Below are 12,755 nucleotides of genomic sequence, written 5' to 3' on the forward strand. Positions count from 1 at the left end.
AGAACATAATATAGACAGACGGACAGGAAGAACAGGAAGGCAAATAATTAGGAATGAACCAGACAGGCAGACAGATCGACAGACAGGAGAAAAAAAGGGCGGTGCAGGTCGCGTAGAGGGTAAAGGCTTGTAATATGTGGGACACACACACACACACACACACACACACACACACACACACACACACACACACACACACACACACACACACACACACACACACACACACACACACACACACACACACACACACACACACACACACACAAGATAGGAAAACAGGATGGGGATGTAAATACTATAGTTCTTTTACCTTGACTTGGCCAAGATTTCCACCCTTCTGGAGCTCATTTCCCGTAGCTCAGTGGCAGAATAAGACAATACTGTGGTTCAACATCCTCATGGCACTTCTTCATGACTAGCATTGCATTCTAGTATTAATCTCTTGTTGCAACTCAGCTTCGAAGATGGATAGATGGGAATTTTAGGCAGTATAGAAATTTCTCAAGAGATATCTGAAGGAAAAAGGAATGAATAGGATAAGGTTGGGCTCCCGAACAGTGAAAGGAAAGCATGAGACGACGCAGCTACTTGGACGCAAGGTTAATGGATGCCTATAAGTGTACCTTTTGACAACCCTCTCGAAAGTCCCCGAAAAACGGTAGGTAGGCCTAAGCAGGATACTTGCAGGTCTGATTAGGATACACAGCGACGCAGTTACTAGGACGCAAGGTTAAGGGATGCAGTGTACCTATTGACAGTTCCTTTATAAGTTTCGGAAAAAGGCAGGTGTGATGAAACAGGAAGGCGATTGTGTCTGCTACCCATGCGTCTCTGAAGGAACAGAAGGAAGCAACAGAGGACAGGACAAGAGAAGAACATGAAAGAACAAAGACAGAACAACACAAAAGAAGAACACATGCTGCACACATCACAGAACTCACAGACAGGACAGAGATTAAGACAAAGAACAAGACACAAGTTTGATATCACCTGTTAATATTCCGCTCAAGATCTTCACACGAAAGTAGGCAGGACAAAATAGAACAAAGCAAGGAAGAAGAGGAGGGGACCGACGCAGTTATAAAGACGCAAGGTTAAGGGGTGTACGTAACTACCTATGGACAGTGCTCACACGGGGCACTTGAGGGGTTAAGGAAGGATAGGGAAAGGGTCGACGCAGCTACAGGGACGCAGGGTATATGAATGTGAACCTACTGACAATCCCACCAGAAGTCTCCGAAGAAGGAAAGCTGAAAAAAATATATATATATATATAAATACATGCAGGAAAGGACAGGACAGGGGGCGTCGCAAGTACAACTACGCAAGGTTAATGGATGTATATGAGTGTGTACCTATCGACAATCCTCCTGACGGCGCTGGTGTACTCGCCCCAGGCATCTCTGAAGAAGGGGTCCTCGAGGAAGCCGCCGCGCCGACTGACGAGTAGGGACCTCAGGCGGGGGTGGGGGCTCTCACACACCATCACGCCGCACCGCCCTGGAGAGGTCACCACACTCAGGGAATAGGTCACAGCCAGGTCTTAGGTCATACAGAGGTAACAACAAAGGCACAGGTCGTAGGTCACAACCAGATTGCAGGTCATAAAGAAATAAAACGTAATGCGGAGGTCATGGGCTTACAGAAATACAGCAGAGTCAAACAAATGTCACAGAAGGTTTACCAATACATGTTTGTGGGACAAATGCTTGCACAACTCATGTTCACATGATAAATGCTGACATGAGAAATGCACTCGTGACAGCTGAAAAAAAGACAGATGCTTACAACTCTCCCCCTTGTGGTGGGGTGAGCATCAATACTGCTAGAATAATCTGTGAAGCTTCAGGCATTGTACTTACGGTTACCTGGGTTAGGACGGGAAGATGGTCAGGTTAGTTCCAAAGGAAACTAAGGTTAGGGCTGAAGGACGCCAAGGTTAAACCGAAGGAAGGCATGGCTAGGATAGAAGGATGATAAGGTTTGGATCAAAGGAGGCTGAGGTTAAGACCAATGAGAGTATAAGTTAGAACCGAAGGATGACAGGGTTAGACTCAGTGTACGAGTATGTAGTCTTCGCAGTCAATTTAGGTCCTGTTAGTTCGTGTTGTGTAATACTCATAAATATTCGTTTTGGTGATACGGAGGATAGGACCACAGCATGCCGCGGATAGGTCTGAAGACTGCCAAAGTTAGGACCATAGGATGCTAAAGTTAGAATAAAAGAATAACAAGGTAAGGACCAAAAGATCCCCAAGTTAGGACCGAAGGTTGTCAAGGTTAGACCAAATTATGCCAAGGTTAGGATCAAATAATATCAAGGTCAGGTCCAAAGGATGCCAAGGTTATGAACAAAGGATGCCAAAGTTGAGCTCAAAGGATGCCAAGATTAGACTCAAAGGATGCCAAAGTTAGACCCATAGGATGCCAAAGTTCAAACCCATACATTAAGAGGTTAAGGCTTAAGCTTAGAAGAGAACTATGTTAGTGAAAAGTGAAGGATGTTACAAAAAGGATGCCAGTCACAAGATCCCCTTAAATTTATATATTCCTTGAAGTTTAAGATACCAAAATGCCGTAACTGATGTTTCGAGATGTCACCAGGTAATCAAATTGTCACTAATTAGGCACCAAAACAACACTGAAGGAAGTCATTAAGATATCATTACTAGAGTTGGTTTGAGTATAAAATTCGACAAGCTTTAGTTTTGAGGTACTAATAAGTCTCCTTGGTTACTAGTAAAATTAACCCTCTAATCTGTTAACACCTGGCCATCAACTGAGCTGTGAGTGTTAAGCGTCTTTGTTGGATTAGAAAAAGTGCTCTACTACATTCAGACGTCATGCAGGTTGAGAGTCCAAGGAAGTGAAAGCGCAGTGGGCATGAAAACATTTAAACCTTCAATATACATGCGTGGTTTATATACTCATATGTGTACACAGAAATACACACGAAATTATTGTAGATGAATTCTCTCTCTCTCTCTCTCTCTCTCTCTCTCTCTCTCTCCAATCTACAACTCAGTCCTTCATCCCTTCTCAGTACCCTCGCAGCCTCTTTGTCGGTGGATCACGTTACGCCTCTTGCGAAATCGACTTCTCAGAGGTTGGGTGTGTTAAGCCGACTGTGCTCTCTTTAATCGTACCGTACTCAGTTACTGGGGGCTTATTCGTTCATGTGTGAATTATTGTTTTCACGTGTGTGTGTGTGTGTGTGTGTGTGTGTGTAATCAAATATTTGGCATCTCATCATCAACTTTCCTCTCACAAACACCTTTCAGTTACTCATCCCCGCAGTGTTGCTTCACTTCCTCTTTAATAGTAGTATTACACGGGGCACCATTTTTATGTACCTGTATTCCTTCCCATTTAAGGAGGGCACTCAGAGCGTGTGGATCTGTGTGTAGGTATGTGTGTAAAATTGTAGTTGTGTAAGTGTGTAGGTGTGTTAGTAGGTAAGTGTGTAAATGCATGTGTGTAAGTGTGTAGGTGTATAGGTGTGAGGCGCCAGACTGCTATTTCCTCCACCACACCTTCCCTAATATTTACCTGAAATGAAGCCAACTGGTTCACCTCCCTCTACACCCCTACACCCCACCCAACACCCCACACCCTAAACTCCCCATCCCTCACCCCACACCCTAAACTCCCCATCCCTCACCCCACACCCCAATACTTCACCCTTACACCCCACAACTTCCCAATGCTCATTTTCCACACAGTACACCATACACCCCTACCTCCACACACACAGACCCCACACCCCTACCCCCACACACCCTACACTCCTACCCCCACACCCTACACCCCCACCCTCACTCCCACCCACATCATCATCGTCCTCGTCTCTTTTTTTTTATTTTTTTTTTCCGTGGTCTTCCTGTTCCTATTGCCCCTGTTTTGACATTAATAATAATTGATGCGACCTTTTGCCATTATCTTAGTGGAGTGTAATTGGTTGAGAGAGAGAGAGAGAGAGAGAGAGAGAGAGTATAAATAAGTGTTGGGAGAATAAATGTGTGTGTGTGTGTGTGTGTGTGTGTGTGTGTGTGTGTGTGTGTGTGTGTGTGTGCGTGTGTGTGAATAGAGACATACCTTAGAGGAAGAGAAACAAATAGAGATAGAGAGAGATATCACTTGGCAGTCATATACAATCATTCTCTCTCTCTCTCTCTCTCTCTCTCTCTCTCTCTTTCTCTCAGTGAAGGACCTCCATTCATCGTAACAGAAGAAAGAAAAGGCGTTTTGGAGAGAGAGAGAGAGAGAGAGAGAGAGAGAGAGAGAGAGAATTCTGAGCCAGTTATTTTCACCTGTTGGCCGTGGGGAGGAGGGGGAGGGGGGGAGAGAGGGAGATGGGAAAGAAGCGAGGAGAATGGGAAACAGGGACGATGAAACACACACACACACACACACACACACACACACACACACACACACACACACACACACACACACACACACACACACACACACACACGAGAGAGAGAGAGAGAGAGAGAGAGAGAGAGAGAGAGACTGCCAGGTGAAGGGAAAAATCCCTCAGGGTCAACACACACACACACACACACACACACACACACACACACACACATAATGAGAAACACTCCCACACAAAACTACACACTCACACGCACATGTGCACTTACTACACGCACATGTACACACACAAAACCACTCAAACGCACACACACACGACCACACGTACACACACTGACGTCATTCTATTACTTCACTCCCTCACCTGCCCTCCATCTCTCTCTCTCTCTCTCTCACTCTCTCTAGTCCTGCATTCTGTCCACAGCACTTCTTCGTGATTAGCACCGTATTCCAAAGTCAAACTCCTGTTAATACTCAACATTCGAGATGGAGAAATGACAGATATAACCTTAGTAGAAGTGAACAGAGTATTATTTCCAAGACTAATATTTTTCATGAATATTTAACTGAAAGACGAGGCTAGTATTTCTCGTCGGTTAAGGAAGCTCCCTAACACATTTTACTAAGCGATTTTACCCTGCTTAAACGATACAAGTAACTCCTAAAAAAGAATAAGTAAAATAAGAGGAGATCCAATTTAAGTGTTTACGGTCCTAAATAATTCAGGCCTTATCAGCCAGGAGGGTTGTTTAACAGATAATCTCGTTCTGAACATTAGGCCTTCTGTTATCTTTATGTCTCATGTTTCTCTCTCTCTCTCTCTCTCTCTCTCTCTCTCTCTCTCTCTCTCTCTCTCTCTCTCTCTCTCTCTCTCTCTCACACCCACGAAACCCAACCCGAGAAGCCAGTGGTATGGTATGCGCGTTAAGTCGCCTTATCTCATGCCTGGATCACTTTTTTTTCTCTCTCTCTTTATAAACTGTTTAAGTCTCGCCATCTTCACACTGCGCTTTTTTCCTCCTCTGCGCAAACACTTAAACTGCGCACTAGGGAACGCTGTGAAGATGTACGCAACGGTGTAATGGTTTGTTCATGTTACATTTGTAGGTAAGTGTGCTCCCTACGCAGTACTTTGAAATGCTCGGTGGGAATATGGTTGTTAGATGTGGAGTATGTTAATTTCTCTCTCTCTCTCTCTCTCTCTCCACTCCTCTTCTGTCTTCTCCCCTTCCCCTTTCCCTCTCTGCCTCACCCCTCCCCCTCTCTTTCTCCCCTCCTCCCACCCTCTTTCCTCCCTACCTCCTTTATCTCCCCAGCACATACCTCCTTTCCTCCCAGCATTCTCCTCTCCTCCCCACCCTCTCCCCACTCTTTCCTCCCCACCTCCTCTCCCCCTCCCCCACTTTCCCACCCCCAATATAACTCTTTACGTTCTTGTGGCTAAATTGAGGAGTTTGTGCTTCTGGGAGAACAATTGCCTCATGTACTATTTGTAACTCTGATGTACTCTGTCTGCCTCTGTCTGTCTGTCTCCGTCACACAACACACACACACACACACACACACACACACACACACACACACACACACACACACACACACACACACACACACACACACACACACACACACACACTTTTACTCATGGCCAGACACACATTTCCCCATCACTCTCACATACACATGTGCACACACCCATTTACTCATGGCCACACATTCTCTCTCTCTCTCTCTCTCTCTCTCTTACTAAAGAAGTGGAGCTACAGCGGCTGAGTGGTAGCGTATTCGCCTCACATTCATTGTACACCTAAAGGAATGGGTTCAGACCTTGACATGGCGGCCATTAAAGTACTTGCTGGTAGTATGTCCATTCATGTGCTCATACAGACTCAAGACCTGCATTCTTGTCGGTTAAGGAAGCCCCTAACACCTTTTCCTGAGCGATTTATCTTGCTTATTCCCCCTTACTGTCCTATATAAATCCTTCAAGCATCGGCGTACTCTGCATAAATAACGTTCAGAAAGATAGTAACCAGCCCTATCCAAAAATAAATCGCCTAGGAAGAGGTGTTAGGACTTTATAATTCATGATATGAGGATAGACCAGTTCCCTAAGATGAAAACAAAACGACTCTAATTATTGTGGCAGTTGTGTGTGTGTGTGTGTGTGTGTGTGTGTGTGTGTGTGTGTGTGTGTGTGTGTGTGTGTGTGTGTGTGTGTGTGTGTGTGTGTGTGTGTGTGTGGTGTCTGGCAATGTCTTTGATGGTGCACTGATGTCCTTGTGATAAAGAGAGAGAGAGAGAGAGAGAGAGAGAGAGAGAGAGAGAGAGAGAGAGAGAGAGAGAGAGAGAGAGAGAGAGAGAGAGAGAGAGAGAGAAAGGGGGATGAGATGTAAGGGTGTGACAAGTAAAGAAGGTGGTGGACAGATTGACAAATGGTAGATGGAGAGAAGGAGGGAGGAGGAGGGGAATATGGCTGGGGAGGAGTGGGAGGAAGATGAGAAGGGAGGAGGAGGAGGAGGAGGAGAAGAAGAACAAAAGGAATGGGTAATGGAGGTTGGAAAAGGAGGTCGGAAGGAAGAGAGAAGGATGGGAGAAAGGGGAAAGGGAGAGAGGGTCAGGGTAAGGGGAGAGAGAGAGAAAGTGAGAGAGAGGGGGGGGAAGGGAAGGAAGTTCGGATAAGAGATAGGGACAGCGAATGAGAGAAGCAGAAGTAAGAGAGGCAGGGAGAGCAAGAGAAGGAGGCAGGGAGAGAAAGGAGAGCAGAGAGAAAAAGAGAAAAGAGAGTAAAATAGGGAGGAATGAGAGAGGAGAGGGAGGCAGGGCGGTAAAGAGAGAGGAAGACACGGAGGGAAGCTGGCTGGGCGAGAGAGAGAGAGAGAGAGGGGAGGGAGAGGACAATGACAACAGGAAGGCAGAGAGAGAGAGAGAGAGAGAGAGAGAAGGAAGGAAACTGGGATATAGAGGAATGGAGAAAAAATGAGCGAGAGGACAAGGAGGGAGTGAGAGAGCATGCGAGATAGGAAGGGAGGGAAGGAGAGGCAGGGAGGGAAAGAGGGAGGGAGGGAGAGAAATTAGTTAGAGGAATGAGGGAGGGGGGAGAAAAAGAGAGAGGGAGAGGAATTAGGGAGGGGAGGGATGGAGAAATGTGCCATATACAGAGATGAACGGTTACCTGAGTTTACCCTCTCTCTCTCTCTCTCTCTCTCTCACACTCACTCTCTGACCTCAATACACAAGTGACAAATATATCTTGATCACATACCCAGCCGCCATAGACAAGCTTCATTCTCTGGGCAATCATTTAGGCGTGTTGGACCTTCCCGCTGGCTGGGGCGATTTCTTAATAACTCTTCCTTGGCGATTTATTCTGCATCTTACACCTGATTATCCCCTTAAATATTACTGATGGAAATTATGTCGATAATTAAAAAAAATGACGAACTATCTACAGCTAGACGCCTTGATCCCAGAAGAGGCCACAAACAAATAGCCTTCTTGGTACCCTGTCCTTCAATATCAGTCTGCCCTCCCTCCAACTCGCTCAAACATACAAGTGACCACTGAGGAACAATGTATAAATAAAATCGGTAAGGAGGAAGTGCTACATAGATTCCTACGGCAGCGATAAACATTAAGGTCTTGTGCAAAATAAATGGCAACGGAGAAAGTGCCACGATATTTTCCATTCTGACGATAGTCCAGCTCCACAAGGACACGCTGCTTTACTGGATTTCTCCAGGTGTAGCAAAACAAAGGATTCAATGTCGCCTACGATTGTTCAGTCAGACAAACATTTGGGGTCCAGATGCCATGACGGAGCGTAAACATAACTTTTCTCACAGTAAATCTACAGACAACCTAAAGACACTGTTTACTGTGTCCCCCATCGCGGCTAAACAGACTTCAGGAACGCCAGATGGTTTCTAATCCCACATAATTTCATGGATCGGATGTTTTGATGGACTGCGACAAAATTCACTCTCTTTTTAAACGGATGAGACGCAACAGTGAGGTTTACGTGAATCCCCTGCCGTGCTGCAGAAAAGAGTTCGAGTCCTTCAAGGGATATTTTGTCAGATACCTTGATAAGCTGCAGATGAGTTCCACCCTCTTCATATATCACGGACAACACTATATAATCTCCTACAGATGTTCAGTAAAGGGTTCACGTACTTTATACTTCGGTTACGTTGAAATTTGCAGATCAGATGTACAGACTGTAAACAAACTCCACTAATGTATCTGAGTGACCTTAAACGTATAATTACTCTAAGAACATTGGCGTTCAGGATTCTACATCACAATAAAGCATTTATATTTGTCAGGGGGTGTTCAGTTACAAGGTAATTTAAAAGCCAGATGTTCCGGATGCTTTCGTTGTCAGTTATCCATTCTAGTGGACGCAGGGGAGGGGTGAGGGTAGAGGGGCGATGGCGGTAGTGAATGACCCCGACAGTTACAGGATTTTGAAACATATTGTAACCAGCGATCTGTAATGTAACTTTGTCCATCTTTTGAAATATAAATCTGTCAGTATACTTCCCCAACGCTGCATGCTGTGAGGGCCGATCAAAGAAAAAGTATCCCCAGGCAATTATTTCCCTACTAAGGAACGACCCCTGTCTCTCCTGTCCGGTCAGACTCTGGGATGAAATGTCTTTCCGTCTTGTCCCTGTTCACCCAGAAGTACAATTAGGGACCTGGATGTGACAACGACTACTGAGGTTTTATTCAAGGGGAAAACTATGACTTAGAAACGGTTGAGTGTCTGCCTTAGTGACCTTTGTATGGGCGGTAGGTGTTAAGCCCCCCCCCCCAATCTCTCTCTCTCTCTCTCTCTCTCTCTCTCCTTATCTCTTCATCTCGTCCTTGGTCTGCCTCTCCTTACTTTATCCACCCCACTCTCACTCTCTTTGTCTCACGTTTCCAATGTGTCAGCCTAATATTTTGCAACTCTCTCTCTCTCTCTCTCTCTCTCTCTCTCTCTCTCTCTCAATATGGAGCCAGTGATGTAATACTGTTGTCTGACTGATTTTGTCTGTGTACGTGTGTGTGTGTGTGTGTGTGTGTGTGTGTGTGTGTGTATATATAAATGTGATACACTCTAAAGAAAAAGGCATATATGTATGTGTGTGTGTGTGTGTGTGTGTGTGTGTGTGAAAACTCGATGAAAGCTTGTGATGTGTGGTGGTAGAGATGTGGTGAAATAGGTGTGGTAGGAGACGTGACGAGATAACTATGGTGAGACAGGTGTGGTAGAGCCGATAAGATGTGTGGTAGGGTGGACAAGTGTAATGGACAAGTGTGGTGAGAAGGTAATGAATGGTGTGGCAGTACAGGCAGGTGTAATGAACGTGTGGTAGGACAAGTGTGGTAGGACAGGTAGGATGTGTGGTAGGATAGGTAGGATGTGTGGTGGACAGGTGTGGTAGGACAGGTAGGATGTGTGGTAGGATAGTGTGGTAGGGCAGGCAGGTGTAATGGACATGTGGCATTTCAGGTGTGGCAAGACAGGTGTGGTTGGACAGGTATGGGTGTTGGCTTGTTCGGGCAGGACGGTGACCAGCTTAGTGTGGGCGAGACGCAGGAGGTGAGACGGTGTAGGCGTGGATAGGTCATGGCCGCCCACACCCACACACCCATACCCACACACCCATTTCCACTTCCACACCCCGAATTACACGGCCACTCCCACACCCAGTAATTTACCCACACCCCTCTGGCCCCACATTACACCCACTTCTATATACAGTCGATCTCCATACACTCAATGCCCACACCTACTCCCTAACCAATGCACACATATTTGCCCACATTCCCACACGTTCATACCCACACACACCCCACATACACTTATTTCCCCCTGTACACCTACGAAACATTCTTACTCATGCCTACACTCATTCTCTCACGCCTATTTCCACATCCACACCTCTCTCCCACACACGCCAAGCTCCACATCCACAACCTCACCACCATTCTTACATCCACAGTCCACAAGTACATCCACACTTACACAACATCCACCTTTATATCCACATCCACACTTACATCCGCACTTTCATTGCTACACACATCCACATCAAGGCATCCAGACTCTTACCCACACACATATCCGCACGTTGATATCCACATCCACATGCCCATTTCTACACATACACCCTCATCCACACTCTCACTGCTAAATACAAAGTTACACTCACAAACACACCTATCACTCTTCCTAAATTTTCATCCCAACAGCCTCACTCACACCATATTTTACATCCACATCCATATACACAACAACACCCACTCCACATCTACATCCACACTTACACACATGCCCACACTCTACCCACACTGGCTTCATAAACACATTCGCGTTCATTCACACTTTACACACACACACACACACACACACACACACACACACACACACACACACACACACACACACACACACACACACACACACACACACACACAGTTCACAGCGCACACACCACACATGCCACATGCCAGGCACGTTCTGTCTGTCCGTCTGTCTGTCTGTCTGTCTGTCTCTCTCTCACACACACACACACACACACACACACACACACACACACACACACACACACACACACACACACACACACACACACAGATACCTAAACCATATCACGCATACACTGACGCACACAGAGACACACGGAGACAGAAACATACACACACCCAAGGCCTAAAGAATACCCATAGGCTCATGACACAAACGCACATACATACATACCTGCACACACACACACACACACACACACACACACACACACACACACACACACACACACACACACACACACACACACACACACACACACACACAACCCGTTCCATACCTCCCACACACATCCTGTCTTGGCATCCCACACACATACACCTTCTTATTAACACATCGCCTTCCTAACACGGGGCACAGGCCTGCTAATTTAACACATATGCTGCACATTATTATCGTCAGTTACTGTTTTAATCCTTATGTGTTTACATCACTAGCGCCCTTGTCAACAATAAACAACTTTATAGTTACTCGTAAACTCAGTAAAACATTTTTGTCTCTTGGTTTTTTCTTCTCGGTTAAACTTTTTTTTGGATCACCTGCTTACGTGACAAAGATTTTTTTTATTAGTTCATTAGTTGGTTAAATTCTCTAACTACTTCTTTTCACACCTTTTTTTCCTCAGTTTTGCTTTTCTGTCTTGTACGTTACGACCTCATAACCAAAACTCACTTCACCTGTGCCCGTAACATACCTGTGGTCCACCTGTCAAATCTTCGGCTAGACGGTAAATCAGACGGTAACTGGGCAGATGGACACTGTAGACGGAAGCTATAGGGCCCCTCCTGGCACCGTTCCTTGGCACTGTGACTCAGCTGTGACGTAAAGTGGGTATGTGGGTTGTGGTGGGGTATTTTTGGAGGCAGCAATGTGTGTCCTCGTGCCGAATTTACCCACACGCTTGCCTCCACTCACTTTACCCCCACCTCCCTGTTCGCTTCGCATGTCTGGCTGATTTTACGTGGGTCATCTTGTCTTTTTTTTTTTTTTTTAATTACATAACGATTATTTTTACCTGTGGTTCATTTAACACAGTCAGTCAGTCTTCTTTCTTGCATATCTGTCATTATTTTTCTTTTTTATGGCACGTTTTCTATAGTTTTATCGAGTTTTACACAGTCTCTAAGCTCTGTCAACACCAGTACGTTATCTGCACGTACACAAAGGCATTCGAAACGCTTCATACACCTGTTATGGGAGACTGGAATGCTGTGTTACCTTGCTGTGAGGGAAGACAGGGTGGGTGAGATGCTGTGCTGGCGGGAGGATGGCGGTGGAGGGAGTGTGGTGGTGGAGAGGGTGCGGGGTTATGGTTTTATATTTGCTGGAGGCTCGCGGCTGCTATTCCCGCTCGCTGACGTCCTACACTGACTCACTCATCTCACCCCTCCCTCCTCGCCTTGCTCCGGCCCTGCCCCGCCCCCTAAACGCACGCGCACACACACACTACCTCTCGCACTCACACATGCACACGTACACTCTCTCTATCGCTCGCAAACATGCACGTTCTCTCACACTAACACGCTTACTTATGCACAAACACTTTTGGTCACGCACGTTTCTTCCCCGCCCCTCTCTCTCTCTCTCTCTCTCTCTCACACACACACACACACACACACACACACACACACACACACACACACACACACACACACACACACACACACACACACACACACACACACACACCGCTCGCTGGTGCAGTGGTAACGTTCTCGCTTGCCAACTGGTGGACGGGAGTTCGCGCCTCGCTCAGGTTGCGAAAAGTTTCACTGACGAAGTCGGTGGTTACTGT

At 46.2% G+C, this 12,755-nt stretch overlaps 1 protein-coding gene across 1 annotated transcript in view; it reads right to left on the minus strand.

The window, feature by feature from the left end:
- LOC145391746 (uncharacterized) overlaps nucleotides 1-12,317 on the minus strand; it is a 59,693-nt gene extending 47,376 nt beyond the window's left edge. Inside the window, exons 1-2 of the mRNA XM_080266281.1 lie at nucleotides 12,179-12,317; nucleotides 1,359-1,503 (exon numbers count right to left, since the gene is read on the minus strand). Of these exons, the coding sequence (XP_080122407.1) occupies nucleotides 1,359-1,489 (131 nt within the window). The 5' untranslated portion in view covers nucleotides 1,490-1,503; nucleotides 12,179-12,317. The remainder of the gene's footprint in view (nucleotides 1-1,358; nucleotides 1,504-12,178) is intronic.
- Between the last annotated feature and the right edge of the window lie 438 nt (nucleotides 12,318-12,755).

Source organism: Coenobita brevimanus, chromosome 19 (assembly GCF_032717465.1).
Source record: "Coenobita brevimanus isolate Jiangsu-jjx chromosome 19, ASM3271746v2, whole genome shotgun sequence".
Lineage (NCBI taxonomy): Eukaryota > Metazoa > Arthropoda > Malacostraca > Decapoda > Coenobitidae > Coenobita > Coenobita brevimanus.